The 19104-nt window shown below is 56.9% G+C and overlaps 1 protein-coding gene across 1 annotated transcript in view; it reads left to right on the plus strand.

Annotated features, from left to right (window-relative positions):
- Window positions 1–19104, plus strand: part of LOC109324490 (dedicator of cytokinesis protein 2-like) — a 106070-nt gene that overhangs the window by 40201 nt on the left and 46765 nt on the right. The window contains exons 24-25 of the mRNA XM_019556497.1: window positions 11747–11817; window positions 14642–14748. Of these exons, the coding sequence (XP_019412042.1) occupies window positions 11747–11817; window positions 14642–14748 (178 nt within the window). The remainder of the gene's footprint in view (window positions 1–11746; window positions 11818–14641; window positions 14749–19104) is intronic.

The following is a 19104-nucleotide window of genomic DNA, read 5'->3' on the forward strand; positions in this document are numbered from 1 at the left end:
GTGATAGGTCACCTGGTCATAGAAAGAAATGAGATTGGTCAAACAAGACCTACCCGCAACAAACCCGTGCTGGCTGTCCCTTAGGATGTTAGCCTGGGCCAGTCCCTCAAGGATGGCCTCCTTAATAAACTTTTCTAAGATCTAAATGTAAGTTAGGGGAAGCAGAAGCACCCAGAGACATGGCAATTAACACAGCCCCTGCTCCCCTGCCGCCGGCCCGTGGACCTTGGACCTGGGGGAAGCCCCATGGCTGGACGACTTGCTCCATAGGCTGGATCCATCCTAGTGGCTGTGCTCTGAGCACTGCCGGGCCCGACGGATGCTTGTTCTGGTGCAGCACTGGGAGTACTGGTGACCTCCCGAGGGCCCTGCCAGCCCAGCTGCCCTCGGGCTTTATGAGGAACCCACTATAAACCAGTAAAGGGTCTGCACTCGGGTTAAGCTTAGGAGTCTGCAGAGCACCCGGCCAGGCACAGCCACGTCTATCGCGTCTGTCACGGTGTTTCCTAGAGCAGCACTAGCTTGTTACAGCCTTTGCCTCTTGCTTTGTCAGACCTCTGCAGCAGAACAGAACAGAACAGCACAGCATATTCTGTTTCCATTTCCCGAAGGGTGAATTTATTACCTGCATTAGCGATTTGCAGTAATTATTCCCCGGTGCCTTTAGTTTCTGCAGGAAGCCCACCCTGCTGGCCTGGAGCACAGACTCGCGCGGTGCTTGCAGGCTTGCTGCAGCCATCGATTTGACGTGTCCCTGGTGTCAGTCACGTCTCAGGATACCGGTCTGTGAAGCATCCTCTGCTCCAAGCATCGCCTCTGCTCTGCGTAGCCAGCAAGTCTCTTCCCCCTTCATCTGCCTGCACTTCTCATTTCTCTCCTTTCTGTTGGGAAACTGTCTTGCAAGGACATGCTAATCCGAGACGTGGGGCACGGCTGTTCTGGAGCGGCTCTGCCACTGCCCTCCAAGGAGTTGTTCAGCTCCAAATCTTTACTGAGGTGATTGAAGCTGGTGGCTCTGCTCACTTGGTACGAGGGGCTCCACGTGTCCTCCGTTTCCTGCTGTTTGGTTTTCCGGTGTTTACCAGTCACTGAAGAACTGCATGTTGGCATTTCTTTGTCACTGAGCTGTGGGTTTCATAGATTTCATAGACATCAGGGCTGGAAGGGACCTCGGGAGATCATCGAGTCCAGCCTCCTGCCCAAAGGGCAGGAAGTCAGCTGGGGTCATAGGATCCCAGCAAGATAAGCATCCAATTTACTCTTGAAGGTGTTCAATGTAGGTGCTTGAACCATCTCCGCTGGCAGGCTGTTCCAGACCTTGGGGGCTCGGACAGTAAAGAAATTCTTCCTTATGTCCAGCCTGATATGGTCTTGCAGGAGTTTGTGACCGTTCGACCTCGTCATCCCTTGGGGCGCTCTGGTGAACAAACGTCCCCCCAGTTCCTGGTGGTCACCCTTGCTTGGCTCAACCAAGGACCCCAAGACAACAAGTCCTCAGGCAGGAGGGAGGGGAATAAATCCCAGATGTCACCAGCTTTGCTGGGCACTCAGGCATAGTGGGTGAGGAAAAGGGTTATCCCGTTTCTGCCCCCCAGTAATGAAGGATATCTCAAGGGCCTCATGAGCCACCGCCAAGAAAAGGTCTCTGTCCGCGTGCCCCCTCTCCGCTCTGCTCAGGGCCCCAAAATCTGCCACGGGGACGAGAGGTCACTTGCGCAGCCTCAGCCCGAGGGAGCGTCTGCTCTTCGTGGGCTTCAGCTGTGGGCAGAGTGGTCTCCTTCTGCAAGCGTGCCACAGCTGTCTCTGGGGCCTCTTTGCTGAGCTGGATGATGTGTGAGGAAGTGCACTCCCGGTCCCATCCGGTGCCAGGCCGCAGGGCTGCGTTGGATGGGGCGAGATGTCGGCATACATCCCCTGGAGCGGCCGTTGCCCGAGCTCGGCTACTGGCGGGGGGGCTGGCGCAGCGCGGGGCGGCTCTGCAGGTGCCCAGCACCTTCCTGGGATGAGCGCTCGGCTTGTCCGCGTAGCTGCCGGCAGCTCCTCTAGGCCCTGCCACGTCGTTCACAGCCTGAACCCCCTTTGCAGCCCTAAGGCGTAGACACACAAAGTGTTTTTAAAATAAATCTGTTGATCCTGGAGCTCAAGCTGGAGTCCCCACAGTGAGCACGGGCTGCCCACACCCGTGGGAGCTGGTCCAAACCGACTGCTGTGGGCACTGGGACAGACGATGTATAGCAAAGAAACACAGGTCAGCCCAGGACTGCGTCCGGCCCGATCGCCGGCCTCCAAGCCCGGCCAGGGGCACCAGCTGCCACGGAGCTGCTGGCTCATGCTGCACCGGTGCATGTAGAGTAACCACGTTTGCATGGAAAAGGAGGGATGAATGCCTCTCTGAGGCTGCAGAGCTTGGGGATGCAGCACAGAAGTTTCTATCGTGTCTGACCAGCCGCCCAGCGTGCCGTGGCTCAGAGCCTGTGCTGGCTCACCTCACCGGCTGGCCTCTCCATCCTGGCACTTGGTGCTGGCCGGCCGGCTGCCCTGTGGCACCGCTCGCACCTGCCCGCCCCTCCCGTCCCCGCGGCCGCCCGCCCGGCATGGGGTGTCTTGATGGCGCATCAGCTGCAGGGATGCTTTCTCTGATGATGCGCAGAGTGCAAGTTTCCTCTCTGCATCTGGATAATTGGCCTCTCGTCTGGGCGAGGGCAGGAGGTGCTTGCTCAGGACTTTTGGCTAACACCTGCCAACATGGTTTCACACCCATCCAATGGAAATTAGGGTGGGCAGGAAGCCATGCTGAGAAGGCTTCCTGCATCGACATCATGTCATGCAAGCATCTGGAGGAGGAAAGGTTGATCACAAGCTGCCAGAATGGGTTTTACTAAGATCAGATTGTGCCAAACAAGCTTGATCTCCTCCTCTGACAAAGTAAGTACTTGGCTGGATGAAGGGTGTGCTGTGGCTGTCGTGTGTCTGGACTTCAGCCGAGCTTTTGGCAAGGTCCCATGTGGCTTCCTCGTAAACAAACTGGAGAAACACGAGCCGGACAAACTGGCTCAATAGCTGCAAGCAAAGGGTAATTCCTACAGGCAGGGGTCAGGATGGCAGGAGGTTTCCCGTGGAGTCCCGCAGGGCCTGGCGCTGTTCAAGGTGTTCATTAATGGTTTGGATGCTGGCACAGGCAGCTGCTGGAGCAAGTTTGCCCACGACATGAAACTGGGAAGGGGGTTGGACTAGACGACCTCTCAAGGTCCCTCCAGCCCTCCCCTGTGATTCTGGGACTCCCATCCAAGTCCTGAGCTGACACAATCCTTAATGAGATCAACGCTTCTAAAAGAAGCCAGGACGGGCACGGTTTCATCTTTCCTAAAATAAGGAACGCTGCGACAGTGATCGCCCTTCAACGTGGACTTTTATTAGATTGCTTATAAAGCACCATCTAAGCGCTGCAGAAAGACCAACACTGATCTGCTGTCTGGTCAGACACCAACAGATAACGGTGCAAATGAAAGCCCCAAAGTGCTAAACTAAATGCACAGTAATTAAGGTGTATTAAGAAACAAGTAGATGTGTCCACAATCATTGCATAAAGATACAGCACTAAAGGACCAGTGCAAAGTCAAGCACGGCCAGAGTTAGACATGCTCGTGCATTGGGGTTTTATCTGTGGGACCCCTGCCTCAGGGCACAGGACGGGCGATGCTGGGGAAATAGGTATTTCTGTACAGCTTCGCAGGCCCGTGCATCTCCAGGCCTCATCCCGGACTGTTCTGTGATGTCTATTCCTACTGTATCCGAGTGCCTTGCAGACACTAATGAAATTATCTTTGCAGCCTGGTTGCAAGGGAGGAAGGTTTGAAAGACATCGGGCCCGAAATGAGCCTGGTGGACTTGGCAGGATTAATTCATAAGGAACCTCCTGGTTCTGCTAGTTTAGGGGCACAGCTGGGGGTGCATGCTGCTGCTTTCTCAGACCACTGAGCCTCTTCATTGCACCTCGTATATTTGGAGCATGGTGTTTGCTGACTGCAGTGGCAGCCGCAAACCGTTTGCACATGTGCACATCGGGCTCTGAGGGTCTTGCACACCAGCCCACCCTGCTGCACCAGCTGCCACGCAGTAACAGCTGTGCCAGGTGACCGTGGGGCACCGGAGCAGGTCCAGAACCTCCCCCCACCCTGCCATGGTCAGTCTGACCCCCCACCTCTGCCCCGGGCGCCAGCAGAGCTCACTGCCCCCCGAGCTGAGCAGCAAGCAGGCAGCGGCCACCTGCGAACGACATGGCGTAAGTAACTTGCAGCGACAGGGCAGGGGCAGGAGCCAGTTCTCCACAATGGCATCTCACGGCCTTGATCTTGAGACCGTCCTTCTTGCCTGGCTTCATTCATGCAGAGGTGGGGCTTTCCGAAGCTGCCGCATCTCCCAGCTTCTGCCAGGGACCTTCCAGCAGCTTTCTTTGTCATCCGCCTCCTCCAAGCAGGTCTGTGCCGCAGGCTGAGGTGGGCGCGGGTTTTGGGGACATAAAGCCTGTGATTGTGCACGCAATGCACAGCCATGACAGAGCCATTGGGGTTGTACAGGTAACATGCCCGGTCATGTAAGGGTGGCCTGTGTTTTATACTCCTGCACGCCCGCCTGTATGTTGGGCCGTGCCGAAACATGCACTGGTGCTCGCACCTAGCTGACCAAATGATGCGGACCGCCGCGCCTCGTTGAGCCATCCTGCCGTCCCACCTTTGTGCTGCTTGCACCCTTGGCCTTGAAGAGAATAGAAATCGTGGTGGATAATTGAAGCACGTGTCGGGGGAGGACCCACGGCCAATCTCTGTGGGATCCCACCAGAAATGGGCTCGCCGGATAATGATCGCGAGACGGTCCTGCGAGGCCTGCCTGATGGCTTTTAATCTATTTAATGAGAGCCATGTTGATTTTTGTTGTCCTAGTTTTCTAATCAAACTGTCATGCCGCTCCCAGTCAAGCGCCTCTCGGAAGCCTGTGCATATCATATCAGCACTGTTACCAGTAGTGAACTTGTAATCTCATCAAAAAAAGCCATCAAGGTAATTTGACAGGATCTGCTTTCTCTACGCCCGTGTTGATTGGCACAGCCGATATTACTCTTCTCTAATGCTTCATTAACCAAGTCCCATATCAACAACTCCATTACTTTGCCCACAATTGATGCCGGGCTGACAGGCCTGGGATTACAGGGTCTTCTGCTGGTTTCTCTGTGGGGGGGTGTGCACTGAGTGCAGAGCCTCTGCCCCCATTAGCCCCCTGCATTGTGCACCTTGGAGGTGGACTCAGGCGCTTTCCCTCTCTCCTTTGTGCTCCAAGCCAATTCCCAGCTGAATCCAGTTCCCCACACTGCACTTGTGGGACCTGGGAGCCTTGGTAAGACCACCATTGGCTTCGGCAGCCCCGTGTCTGTCCCCAGGCTTGGTCTTTGACTCGACCAGCCTATTTTTGCTGAAGCTTTAAAAAGAACTAAGTCAGCCCGAGGCTACGCTCCCAGCTGGAACATTTCAGGCAGAAAGATCAAGGTCTCATGCCCTTAGGACTGCAAGCAAGGTCTTGCCATGGACAGTGCCTGTGCCTTTGTTGCGTGTTGTGTTTGTCCCGACCTGTCCCACGACGCCCGCACCTGCTGGAGGTCGGACGTGGCAGCCGTGGCCTCTCCGACATCGCCATCCTAGACAGCGGGCCTTGGCCTTTTGCAATGGAGTTTGCCAGCTCACTGGAAGCAGGGAACTTGAAACACGTTGGAGGAAGTCAAAACAGGACACACTGGACAAAAGCGCGCCTGTGAACAGCCGGCTGCTGTGTGTGGATACTAGCGGCAGGGAGCCTGGCCTCCGAACCACCCGACGACATCTTTATCCCTATTGCTGCAAATAAATCGCGTGCTGCCTTTCAGTGGTGTCCCTGCCCCATCCCGTCCCTTTCTTTTCTGCTTGGACCTTTCCTAGCACCTGGTGCAGTCGGCTGCTGCCTCTCTGAACCAGTCAGTCTCCAAGGTGCAGCTCTGTCCTGACCTGATGGGGTGAGTGGAAACTCTGGTCAGTGTTGCCCTGTGCGGAGCCGTGAGCCCCAGGCAGAGCCCGGCCAGCCGGAGAGTGTCCGGAGAGCATTAATAGGACAATCTCTGAACAGGCGGCAGGCGAGGGGGTCTGTTTGGGGGAAGAGGACAAAGGACGTGGGCTTGAAGCTAGAGGTGGCCCAAACAAGGGAAGAGTTAGGGACCTGCACATTGTGACCTCTTGGTTAATTCTGTGCTAATTTAGTCAGACTCCAAGGGAGGAGCAAGCTTGGCCCCTGCCCTGGGCATGGACTGAAGACGTCCCGTTGCACATCAGGCCCTAAATGAGGACATTGCCTCCACGCAGAGACAGCCAGCACTGCTGCTCTAGATCGGCTGGTGTCTCTGAGGGGTGCAGCTGGGTGCTGGAGAAAAGTCCTCCTCCTTGCAACAGTCCAGCTGGTTACTGAGCCCAGTATCAAAGCAAATGGTGGGCTCAGGGGTGCAGAGCTGCGCAGGCACACACACAGGGCCCCGAAGACTGAAGTGCCCCCGGGGACTGTTTGAGCACCTGGCGGACACGTAGGAACGCACAGACTTTGTCCCCTTGGGAACGCAATGGGGGCAGGTGGTCTCAGGAGTCTGTGGCGGGGCTCCCTGGGCACACAGGGAAGGTCAGAGACGCAGGGTTATATATTCCTTTAAGGGAGAGAGGCTGGCTGCTTCCAGCTTCGCCTGTCTGGAAATCTGGGAGACAGGCTAGGAAAACCAAGCCAGGGAGTCTCAGCCAACAGTGAAGTACAAGCCCTTGAGGTCAGGGGGCTGAAGCTGGAGCCAGTGATGGAGGAGAGACCTACAGGGATGGCTTCAGGATGAGCTGTGGGAGCCTTTTGGGACTCAGGAGGCTGTTCCAGACTGCTGTTGAGCTTCCCTGGGCTCGGCTGCTCTGCAAGACCTGTGCAAGCCTTGGCACAAAGCTACGCCGCCGCAGGTGGACAAACAGGTGCATGTGGGAGGTAGCAGTGTCGTGAGGGGCTGGAGGAACCCCCTGAATCAGTGCTGGCGGGAGGGAGAAGTTGTGCACACGCCTGGTTGCAGGCAGCGACCCTGGGCTCAGGGGCACGGAGGCTCGTCCAGGAGCACAAGGCAGAATCGTATTTTCCTGGGCGCGAGTTGTTCCTTGTACATGAGATGTGTATTGCAGTTGCCTTGTTAACTGCGCAGTAAACATCTCAGCGTCTACATGTGTGCCCCTATTAAGACACACGAAAGTAATAAACTCCACAGCAGGGTAGGATGACCTATCCTGCTCCGAGTTTCTTCATGTGCAGCAACACACGTATAGGTGCTGCCCTGGCTCCCTGGGGCATGGGGTGCTTCAGTGTGGTGCTCCTCGTGCCCCCACCAACCGCTCTGCAGCACATGCAGCCTGGCCAGAGCAGCCCTGGGCTGGCAGGCTGCCCCCCTGTCCCTTGCCCCTGCCAGCCGGGGCTGCTGCAACAGAGCTCCATGTGCTGCTCATGAATAAACTCCAGAGCAATTCGCTCCAGAGTTTTTTGCTCCTGGGAGCATGTTCAAAGGGTGCGCTTGGGAGCAATAAACTCTGGAGTTTATTTATGCACATTAATCTTACAGTTAGATGTGCCCTTTGTGCAGCCTTTCCCCTTGTGTCTGATCCAGGATGTCGCAGGGGATATTACAACAGCCCAGAACGTCTCCGTTCGTATCTGTGTTGGCCTGATCGGTGCTGCTCCCTGAACCTGCCCCTGTGTCTTCCCCTTCAAGGAGCCCTCCCAGCTCTCAATATCCAGGACAGGCCTGAACTTGGGTCTTCTTCAGACAATGAGCAATCGCTGTTACTCACCCTGAATGTGCTGGATGCTCGGGGGAGCTTCTCGAGGAAGCTGATTGCTTCCTTCTGTCCAAGTCTGACTCCCGCAGTTCGCTTTCCCTTGCTCCCTGTGCAAGGTGTCTGTGACCGCGCGGGGCCCGGGTGCTCCTCCGTCCTCGGAGCACTGCTTCCCTTGCTGCGGGAGGACATCCGAGCCCAGCAATCTTCTTCCACAGGCCAGCGCACGCTAGCCCATGTGGAATTCAAATCAAACGCGGCTGCCCTGGAGGGGCAAAGCAAAGCAGAGGCAGAGGAGCTCTGCCCGTCTCACCTATCCACAGTCCCCACAACAGCGGTGTACCTCCAGAGCCAAACAAATAAGCTGGAGCAGACTGGAAATCCATGGGGTATCCAGAGCCCACAGCTGCCCCGGGGTGCTGACTACCTCGAGGCCGGGCACTTGTGCTCTCTGGTGCTTGGTGGGGTGTGACAGGGCAGGTGTGATCGAGATTTCATCTGGGCTGTTGGGCTCCAGTGCCCAGGCTTTGCACATGAACCCGTGTTTGCCCCTTTGCCCTCGAACTCAAAGGCTGGGCTCTCCCCGGATGCAGCCCTGCTTCACCTCAGCCCTTAAAGTGGCTCCATGCAAATTCAAATGTGGCTCAGGACTTTCCTTTCACAGGAGAGACCCAGCAAGCATCTGTCTGCCACCAACACCTCCCCCTTTCTTCTCTCTCCTTGTTATGGAGTGCCTTTCTCACCACCGAAGGGTGCACGCAGCGTGAACGGGGAGGCTGGGTTGTGCATGTTACAGAAATCCCCACATTTTTCACAAATGGCTCAACCCCTCCCCCCACATCCTGGTTAAGAACTGAAACAAAAGCAGCAAAAATCTATGTAAACCAAAGGACAAGGGGGAAAGTTGTTACCATATGTCCAAATTGGCAGCTCTGAAATGCAGGCAAGGGATATGGGAAGCTCGAGTGCCTGGTGGTAAGTGCAGGGTCAGTCGGCTTACGGACAGGAGGGGTGTGCTAACGGGCAGCAGGAGCACAAGGAAACCCCAGCGATTGTGCAGCCGCAATCCCGGGGGCTGTGTCAGCAATGGTACAGGTAAGACAGAAATGTCGAATCCTGGTAAATATTTCCGTTGCGTGCTCGAGGCAGTCAGGACAATGACAATGAAGCACTCTTTAATTTGGCAGTGACTAGGGAGGGTATTAACAGGGACAAAAAATCAACTTTTGAGTCCTCAGGTTGACATAACTTGCAGCTAGGAGTTTACAAGAGTTGGCAGAAGAGCTTCTGGGGGCATTTGTGTTGATTTTTAACAGATTGTGCAACACCCTGGAAGCCCCAAGGACTGGAAACGTCTGAGGATGTAGCCGTTTCCGAGAGCACATGGGGTGACCCACAGCACTTGGGCCATTTAGTCTGAGGCTGAGCTTGACAAAATCATTGCAAAAATGCTGCTGGATGAAATCAATAAAGAATTAAATGATGGCAGCATAATGAATGCGAATCAGCAGTTTTATTGAACGTGGGGTTTATCTAATAACGGTTAAATCATTTTTATTAAGTTACAAGTTTGGTAGAAGGGGGAGTGGTGTTGATATAAGGTACCTCTCAAAACATAATATTTTTATTTAAAAATTAGCACTTTACACAGCCAGCAAAATTCGTATTAAAAGGATGAAAATCTGAGTAACATAAATCTCAAAATGTAGTCATAAATGGGGAATTATAAAATTGTGGGGGGTTTTCTGCTGGGGTCCCTTAGGGACCCGGTCACGGCCCAGCACTATTCAGCGCTGCAGTAGTCGTCCCCTGATAACGTTTGCAGAGGACGGAAATGCCGGGATGCTAAGTAACAATGAAAATACCAATTGAACAACATGATCCAGACCCGTGAGCTGGGCTCACCTGAACAATACGTGTTTTAATATAGTTAAAGGCATCCATGTAGGAACAAAGAACATAAGTCACAATTGCAGAGTCAGGAGCTGTATTTTGGAAACCAGTGACTCAGAAAAGGACTGAGGTCACCATGGATAACCAGCCGAAAAAGAGCTTTCAGGGCCCTGCTGTTGCTAGGGGAGCTAACCTGCTCCTTGGCTGCGCAAGCAGAGAAGTGATGCGTAGAAACAGTGTAGGAAAGTGGCAATGCTCGTCTGTGACATTAGTGTGACCCAGCCTGGCTCACACGGCCAGGTCTGGGGTCCAGAGTTAAAAAGAGGCAGAAATGTTAGAACTGAAAAGAGCTACAAAAATGATCGAAGTCTGGGAATATGGTTTATGGAGGGGGAATGAAACTGCTCAATCTATTTAGGTTGCCCAGGTGAAGGCGAAGAGGTGAAAAACCTTCTATGCAGAGAGACAATTCCTGATAGTAGAAAACCGTCTAAGACAGCCGACCAGGGCTGGGTCAGATCCGGGGGCTGGAAGCTTGTATTGGGTCCAGTGACTGCAAATAAAATGGTGCAGGTGTTAACCAGTGGAGCAACTGGCCTGGAAACATGCTGGATTCCCCATCAAGCGAAGCCTTTAAATCAAGGGATGAGCCTAAAAGATGCACATCAGCTCAGCCAGGAATTGCAGTCTTGACGCAAGAGTCATTGGGGAAATTCTGGGGTCCCTACAAGGCGAGAGGGCAGCGTTGATCGTTCTGGCCTTAAAATCTGTGGACTGATAAGTATTTACTGGGCGCATCTACACAAGGCGCTGAAAGCACAGTAGATTAATCCTACTGTGCATTAGTGCATCCTGGCAAAAAACGTGCTGTTGCACTAATGCGCAGTAGAATTGCTCTACTGCGCATTAGTGTCATTTAGCACAGGCGCAGCGATGCCCATGCTCTGCTGTGGGGATGTCCCAGGCATCTGGGCTGTGCTGGTTCCCCCTTCTCCCCTTTCTGCTCCACACGTCGGGAGAGTTTGAAGCCTCCCCCAGAGGCACTGGTGCTGCTGTAGCCCGGGCTGGGGATGAGGCTGCACTGTGCTGCATCGGCCCCGCAGGGTCCTGGCTGGAGGGTCTTGCCCCCATGCTCAGGCTCAGCCCAGCACTGCATTGGGGGCAGGAAGGGATTTCCCCCCTGTGCAGACTGGTCCAGACTGGGGGGTTTCTCCTTCCTCTGGATTTGGGGCATGGCCTGGGCCTGGGGGTCTCTGCAGTGCTCATGACCCTCCTGGCAGCAGCAGGACAATGCCAGCCGCAGCCCCCCTGTATCCTGGGGGCGGGGGCGATGCTTGGGGCTTTGTCGGGGGCGATGATAACCTTACAAAGAGTTTAGATGATGGTTTGTCTGGGCTGGTTTGGATGGGGCTGATTCTGCCTCAGGCAGGGCTGGGACTGGATGCGACCCCGCAGCTCCCTGCCCGCCCCATGGCTCCAGGACTCTAGGAAGGGGCAGTGGAGTGGGGTTCAGTCTCCTCAACCTACAGCCCCTGCAGCCTGGTCCCTGGGGTCGGCCTTGGGGATTCCTGCACGGCCTCAAAGTGAGAACTGGGCACCGCGGCTCCTGCCCAGGTCCTCTGCCAGCCGAGCTGGGCTGCCAGGTGCCGATGCCACAGTCAGAGCAGGTGTACCAGTGGACGTCCGGCACCGTGGGGTGGGGAGGGAGAGCTCACGAGCCCTCCCCTCCAGCAGCGCGAGCTGCCTCGTGCACTGGTCAGTGGGAAGCCACCATGAGCTACAGATTCACGGGCCCCACCGGTCTGTCTGTTTGCCACGTTAGGTCGCAGAGTGAAATCCATGGTGCTTAAGGGGGTTTCAAGGATGCCCGAGCATGACTTTCATGTGCCCCAAGCAGTAAAACTACCTGAATTGTGCCCTTCTGAAATGCTTAACGAAGCCCAGCTCCCTCTGCCCCTAGCTAACTCTGTGCTGGTGTTTGCTTCCAGGAGGCGGCTCTGAAGTACTTGCCTTCCATCCTGGAGGACATGTTTGGGATCTTCGACAGCTCCGTGCTGGGGTAAGGGACACTTTTCTCCTCCTTTCATGGAGCCACGCCGTGCTGGGTCTCACGTCACACAGTGTGGCCTGCGTGTCAGCAAGCAGCTTGTGGGGTGTCAGCTGCCCCAGCGCCCCACAGCCTGAGCGGACAACGTGCTGTATTGGCCCAGGGGGATCTAAAGGCGATGGCAGGAGCAGGGCAGCACGGCCTGGTGCCACCTGCCCACACGCCTGGCTCTGAGCCCAGAGGAAGGAAACGCTGGCGCTGGACCTCCGGCCGCTGGGGCCAGGGGCACTTGCCCTGCCTGGGGGATAGGAAGGGGGAGGCCCTGTCTGGGTGTGCAATGCGCTGTGCACAAGCTGTGGAAGTGACTGCATCCGTGCAGCTGAGATGGCAGCTCAGGAGGGACCGTCCGTGGCTCAGGAGAGGCTCAGAAGAGACCGGTAAGCTCCCCCGGCTCTCTCCATCTGGCTGGGTCCTCGACAGGGCTGGTAGGAGGAGCAGATGCTACGGTTGAAGCAAGCCGGGCTCTGAATGCGTGGACGGGAAGCGGGTCAGACCAGACCCTGCCGTTGCTGCACGGTCGCCGCTCACAGCAGAGCTGGACGTCCACGCTGGGCTGCTGGTCTCTCCACAAAGCCACACGCCATGTCTGGGTCCTCCAGGAGCGGGTGGGAGCTGTGCATGATCTGGGGGCGACGATAACCCGAGCCGGTAGACATGCAGCTGCAGCTTTAGCACTAACCACAGATGCAGCGGCTGGATGTGCTGCCGTGCCAAACCGCCCCGAAAGTGAATGTAGCGTGGGGCCTCGCCACAGCAGACAGGCGTCTGGAGTGTAAGACTTGGGAGGGGATGGCGCCTGCCTTTGCAGCTGGTCAGACCCGGCCCAGGGGTTGTGTGCAGTCCGGGCCCACATTTTAGGAACATGCAGAAGGGCCCAGAGGCAGGCAGCCGCGATGATAAGGGGCTTGCTGCAGCTCCACGGGGAGAGGCTGAGCGAACTCGGCACGCTGAGCAGGAGAAGAGGGCACGGCAGGACAGGAGAGCCACTTGCAAGCAGCTGAAAGGCTGCCTCAAGGGAGAGGGACGCAGGACAAGGGTTGAACGAGCAGCAGCGCAGGGGCAGGAAACACTTCAGGAAAACGTCCCCTCCCGATAGGACAGTAAGGTGATGGAGCAGGCTCCTGGGACCTCCTTCCTTGGGAGGTTTCAACAGGAGGACGGAGACGCGTTGGCAGCAATGACTGTGGAGTGGCATCCCTGCATCCCAGGCCCTCGAGGTCCCTTCCACACTTCTGAATCTGGCTTCGTGTCCGTGCAGTTGCCTGTGCCTGTTGAGGATGGGCGCGTGGTCTTGGTGTTGCCTCTTTAAAACTTGCCCTTTTAAGAAACTGGAGCGGAGTGAAGAAATTGAGCTGAACAAAGCATTTGTGCAGGGTGTGAAGCAACTGCCCCAGCCCCTCCAGCTCGCTTGGCTGCAGCAGCTGCGGAGCAGCTCGGAGAGGAACTAGACGGGCTCTGGCCAGAGAAAAAGGGAACAAGCGTGGAGGAACTGGGCCTGCTGCAGCCACGCAGGGCAAGGCTGCAGGAACAGCCCCACGGGGCGAGCAGTTTCTCCCTTCACGACTCTCCTGGACTGGACCAGGTGTCAGTCCTTGGTTCAGAGCAATGCAGCTGGTGACAAGGGGCCTGTTGTTCTCCCATAATGAAATGAACTGCTGGAGGGGTTTGCTGGAGCTCTTCCAGACTTTGGGCGTTTATAGACATGCTCCAGGAGTGTGTGCGTCCGGGGGCGGGGAGCACCTCGGAGAGCTGGTCTAATTAAAGCACCCAGAGCGTCACATGTATCAGTGTCTCCACACTGAAAAATGGTGGGGCACTTTAATTAACCTTGTTGAATGCGCGCTAGTTGAAGTATCCACACCACCGTTTTTTGGCACGGGGACACTGCCATGTGTGACGTTGGATTCTGCTGGAGCACAGTAATTACCACGCTGCAGCAGAATTGATTAATCGAGTCTGCTCTGATGCACCGTAATTACAGCGCATTGGAGCAGCCTCACTGCTTTGTGCCCAGAGGCAGAGGCCAGCCTGGGAGGTGGCCGCCCCAGAGACGTCCGGTCCAGAAGACGCTAAGCTGCCAACGCTGGACTGGGCCGTGCAGGAGGGTGTGCCTCCCCCACGTGGATGGGCTTGGTCCCCTTGGCAGCCCCTCCGCCAGTCCAAGCAAGAGGCCCCGGCCCAAGCAAATGAAAAATGAGCCCAAGTCAAACCTTTCAGCCTCTCTCCAGCCGCTAGACGTGAGCCCCTCTGGGTTCAGGCTGCCTCTGGGCCACTGCTCCTTCCCTAGCTCCACGTCTTGCTCTTTAACTGCCAGCTAATCCCCACAGCCGGGCTCCCACCCCAGGGTTTCAAGGGCCTGACTGCCCTGTTACAAGAACATTTGTAAGAGACTTTCACTTGCAAACATACCTTGTGGAGGGAGAGGCGGTCTACGTTGCGTGCCCAGCCCCGAGCCACCCCACCCGCCAGCCGCGTGGTGCAGAGTGGCAGCTCTTGGACAGCTTCCTTTCCAACACTGCCTGCTTCACCGCAAGGCAGAGGTCCAGTCCGATGTGACCGGTCACACGCTTAAGACTCTCCAACCGGTCATGAGTGGTGGGCAGAGGCAGTGGCTGGGAGCAGGGCAGCTGTTGAGCGAGCGGGGTGGAGCACACCCCGGCAGGGAGAGAAACCTTTGTGCCTTGCAGGTCCCGGGCGCTGGGCAGCTCCAGCCCTTGCCCCTTTTCTCCATGGTCCCACGTAACTTGTGCTCTGTCCACTTGTGTCTGGGCTGCAGGGGCTTGCTTCGGGATTTCATCGGGAACCTGCCACCACAGCGCCTGCTCAGGCAGAAGCTCCAGTCCTTGACAGACATAGTCAACAGCAAGATCTTCCAGTCCTATGGTGAGTAGGAGTCACCACGGGTCCAGCTGGGCAGCTCAGCCCTGCAGACTCCTCCCTAGAAGAGATCGTAGGGGAGAAGTGGGGTCACATCCAGTCCCAGCCCTGCTTGAGGCAGGGTCAGCTCTGTCCAAACCATCCCAGATGACCCCTATGCCAACACAACACAGCCCCAGGCATTGCCCCCACCCCTGCCCCGGGAAAGCAGGGGTGCCATGGCTGCCAATGTCCTGCTGCTGCACAGGGGGTTAACAGAGGCCCCAGGTTGAGGCTGTGCCCCCGCTGAAGGGGTGGAACCAGGGGTGGGAGGATGTGCACGGACATTAAAGCCCTGCTTCCTGGGCCCCGATGAGATCTAGGCATCCCAGTGCCTGTCAGGAAGCCCTGGGGCTCCTGAAGTCCCGTGCACGGCGTGCCCAGCACTGCTGCCAGCAGAGCAGACTGGCCTGCCCCTTCTCTGCTGTTTAAGCCCCATCAGGATCCTCAGACCAGGGCTGTAAGAGCCGAGTTGCTTGGATTCATGGGCTTTCCTGAGGGGAGCCTGGCTCTGGAGCCAGCGACTGCAGCCCTGACTTAGGGGGGACCCGGGTCCTGCTGCACGGGCTGCTTCGGTGTCATGGGGCCGTCCCTTAAAGGCTGGGGGAACGTGTCAGACCAAGTTGTAGCCACGGCAGTCTGGGAATATTGGGAGAGGCCAAGATGTCTGCCTGAGGTCTTCTGCTGGACCAGTTGCACGGTTGGGATAGTTAGACAGGCTGTGCAATTTAGGAGATTCTTCTTCTGAAAGAAATCCTTAGGATAAGGGTGTTGTAGCTGCGATAGACCTGAAATTACACCAGGAACAAGGGTTCCTGAGGGCTTTCGTGGACCAGCTCTGCAGCCAGGATGCAGTGAGACGGGCTCTCGAGTGCACGGCTGTCTTCCTCAGTCTCTGGACAGAGGAAACCAGGTGCAGCAAGTGAAGCGCGGCACAGGGGAGGGGCTGGGAGACATCCTCAGCTGTCTGTGATACCTGCGCCTCTCCTCCGAGGAGCAGGTCTGGTGCCTCCGTCCCAGCGAAAGCCTCACCTGCCATGGGTGCCTTTGCACCCAGGCCTCACAAGAGCAGGGGTTGAGGCTCCCTTGTCTTTTGCAGTTCACTGGGGCAGCTGGCGGTTGTGGGTCTTGGCCCGAGATGCCCCGCTCTTCTGCCCCAGAGCATGGACTCTGCTCTGGGAGCCAAGCGTTGCAGTGCACCTCTGCACTGTGCCCAAATGCCGGCATGGCCAGCTCGTGGTGTCACGAAATTTGGGGCAAAGCTGGGGTCTGAACCTTCCTCTTTGAGGGGCTCCTCAGTGCTGCAGCCCCTGCCCCGAGCCTCCCCCTCCTCTGCAGGGGAGCACGTGTCTCTGCTTTGTCTCCCTTCCTGCCTTTATCCCCCACCCAGAGCCAGCATGGGGGGATCTGGTGGGAGATGGGACCGGGGGGACAATACGTGACCTAGAGGCAGGAGCCTCTGGGGTGTCCCGCTCACAGCCAAGCGTGTGCTGCTGGGCTGTCCAACGGCATGTCCTTGAGAGCAGGCGTGAGAAGGCCAGGAGATGTCCCAGGGATGCAGGGACAAGCAGCTGCTGAGTCAACCAGTCTCGGCAGCCAAGGAGCAGCTTGCGGCTTGTTTGAATGCACAGGACGTGCTGCGGGCGCTGGAGATGGGCTCCCCGCAGACGCAGCACTTTGCAATGAAGGCTGCATCCCGACAGTCCTGCTGCATGGCCCCACAGCCATGGCCGCCTGAGCAGTGTCCAGCGCTTTGCTCCAGGCCCTTTGGGGTAATAAGCATCCTCAGTGGTGGAGCTAGGTCTGCTCTGGTCTGGGAGGTAGAAGTGGGGTCTGGGCGGTCTAGCCCTGGCCTCTTCCCACCAGAAGAATTGGAGATTTCTTCTGCCCCTGTTGCCAGTGCATGGTGTGTCCCCATGGCCTCAGTATCCCTCTGCTATTGCTTCTCTCGCTGCTGCTTGGAGCAAAGCCACGGAGTCGGGCAGCGAGGGCAGGTGAATGTGTTTGCAAGCGGTCGCTCCGGAAGGGAGTTGGGGCTTGGCAGACACTGCAGAACGCAACGTCCCCGTGCCACGCGGTGCGGAGCAGAGAGACTCTAGCACGTGCACAAAGGCAGAGCGGGAGCCGGAGCAGGGACAGGGACCGGCTGGTTTGCTCCGGCCGATGGGAGCTGTGCTGGGGTCAAGGGCAGGCAGGCAGCTCAGGACACTGGCGTGCATGAGGGCAGCAGTCGCAGTGCTTACTCTTGGTGCGGAGCAGGATGCGGACCGATGTCACAAAGCTGCAGCCAAGCAGGTTTAGGATGGAGATCAGGAACTGGGGGTAGGAAGGGATTTCCCCCTGGTCAGACTGGTCTGGACTGGGGGGTTTCCCCTTCCTCTGCAGGGGCACGGCCTGGGTCTGGGCTCTCTGCAGCACCCACTACTCCCCTGGCAGCAGCAGGGTGCTGCTGGCTGCAGCCCCCTCCCTGCACCCTGGGGGTGAGGTTGGGGTGATGCCTGGGGCTGTCGGGGGTAAATATTGTGTTGCTTAGTAGTCAGACACAGGGTTTGTCTGGGTTGGTTTGGACGGGGCTGATCCTGCCTCAGGCTGGGCTCGGACTGGATGTGACCCCCAGCTCCATGGCTCCAGCACGGCCTCTGTGACCTAGTTCAGGGCTGAGGCAGCTGGCGCTGAAACCTGGCAGCAGCCACCATGCCTCTCCCCACAGCTCGGCTGCAGCACAGCCCCTGGCCACGGCACGCGCTCAGCAACCCAGCGCCAGTCCCATGCTGCCCGGTGCTGCCAAAGACCCCAGCTCTGGGCTGGATCCAGCGGCTCCTCAGCTGGATCTGGTCTGCCTGCCGCAGGTTGCCAACCCCTGCCGTCGATGACTATTTCTGTGCCTCTCTGCTGGAGTCCTGGCCTGGGCGCAGACAGACGGCACCTAAATGAATGCAACTTGCAGCTGTGATGTGGCCCCGATCCTGCAAGGAGCCATTTTAGCCAGCGATGCAGCTCCCCCCATTCGGGGCTTTGCACGCGCGTTATGTTGCGTACGCTGGTGCCGACTGTCTGTAGACCCTTACCGGGAAAGCGGCTCCAGTTCTGCTGCCCCCACTTCCAAACGGATGCTGACGGTGTGGATCAATTCATAAAGGAGCTTCAGGTCAGGGTTTGACTTCTCGGGGAGAAACCAAAGGTGACAGCAGTCACAGAGAGGCAGGGCTGGACGGGACCACCGAGGACAGGCTGGCTGGGGTAGGCAAGAGAAGGTGGGTTGTTAATGATGCACTTGGAGGAGATATTGCTGAGAAAAGAGAGTTTTCAACTAAGTGGGAAGAGGATGTGCCTGGTGTTTGCAGCCAGACCCATCTAGACTAGAAACAAACGACAGGTCTTGAACCACGATGGGAGTCAGCCCGAGGGAGGTGCTGGATTCCCCCTGTCTTGGGGCCGCTGGATCGAGGTGCGCTGCGTCTCCAAGACCAGCTCCTCCAGACCCGGTGTTCGCTCCCCGGGGAGGTCTGGTCTGTGCTTGCAGAGGCCTGAGGGGATGACCGCAGGGTGGGAGATGCCTGTACCCCTGCCTGCGGGCGGACCTAGGATATTGAAAAGGGGGGTGCAGATGCCACAGTGCAACAACACAACACAACGCGCGTTGTTCCTTCAGTTAAAAAGAAACTACAAACTTGACTAATAATCCAGGGATTGTTCAGTTTCAAACCCAAGTGAAAATGGAAGGAGCTGTACTGCAACGGTGTATGAAACACAGCACCCAAGGCAAAAATAACTAGTGGTGTTGTGTCACTGGTCCTGTCGTCATTAGAGTTGGATGCCCATCTCTTCTTCAGGTTTGTAGAGCAAAACCTAGCTTTCTTGGGCGTCTTGACAGGGCACCCAGTGCTGCATTGACAGTGCTTTCCCTACCTGAGCTCGCGTTCCTGCCCGGAGCTGTTGTTTGTAGCCAGGGCTCAGAGCAGTCTGCAGGGCTGGGGAAGAGCAGCGGGGAATGAACAGCAGAATCGCAGCACGAAGCACAGCTGGAGGAGGGGAACCAGTAAAGACCATTAAAAAGGCAAGGGGCCAATGTGGTCCCCATTTTCAAAAGGGGAGGAAGGAGGACTCAGGGAACTATAGGCCCGTTAGTCTTACCTCGGTCCTGGGTAAGCTCTTTGAGAAAATTATCCAGAAGCACATCTGCAAGGGGCCAGTGGGGGAGATTATGCTCAGGGCCAACCAACACGGGTTCATTAGGGGCAGGTCCTGTCAGACCAACCTGGCGGCCTTCTACGACCAGGTCACCAAATCCTTAGACACAGGGTAGCAGTGGACATCGTCTTC

This window comes from Crocodylus porosus, unplaced genomic scaffold, assembly GCF_001723895.1.
Source record: "Crocodylus porosus isolate Cpor-Errol unplaced genomic scaffold, CroPor_comp1, whole genome shotgun sequence".
NCBI classification, from domain to species: Eukaryota; Metazoa; Chordata; order Crocodylia; family Crocodylidae; genus Crocodylus; species Crocodylus porosus.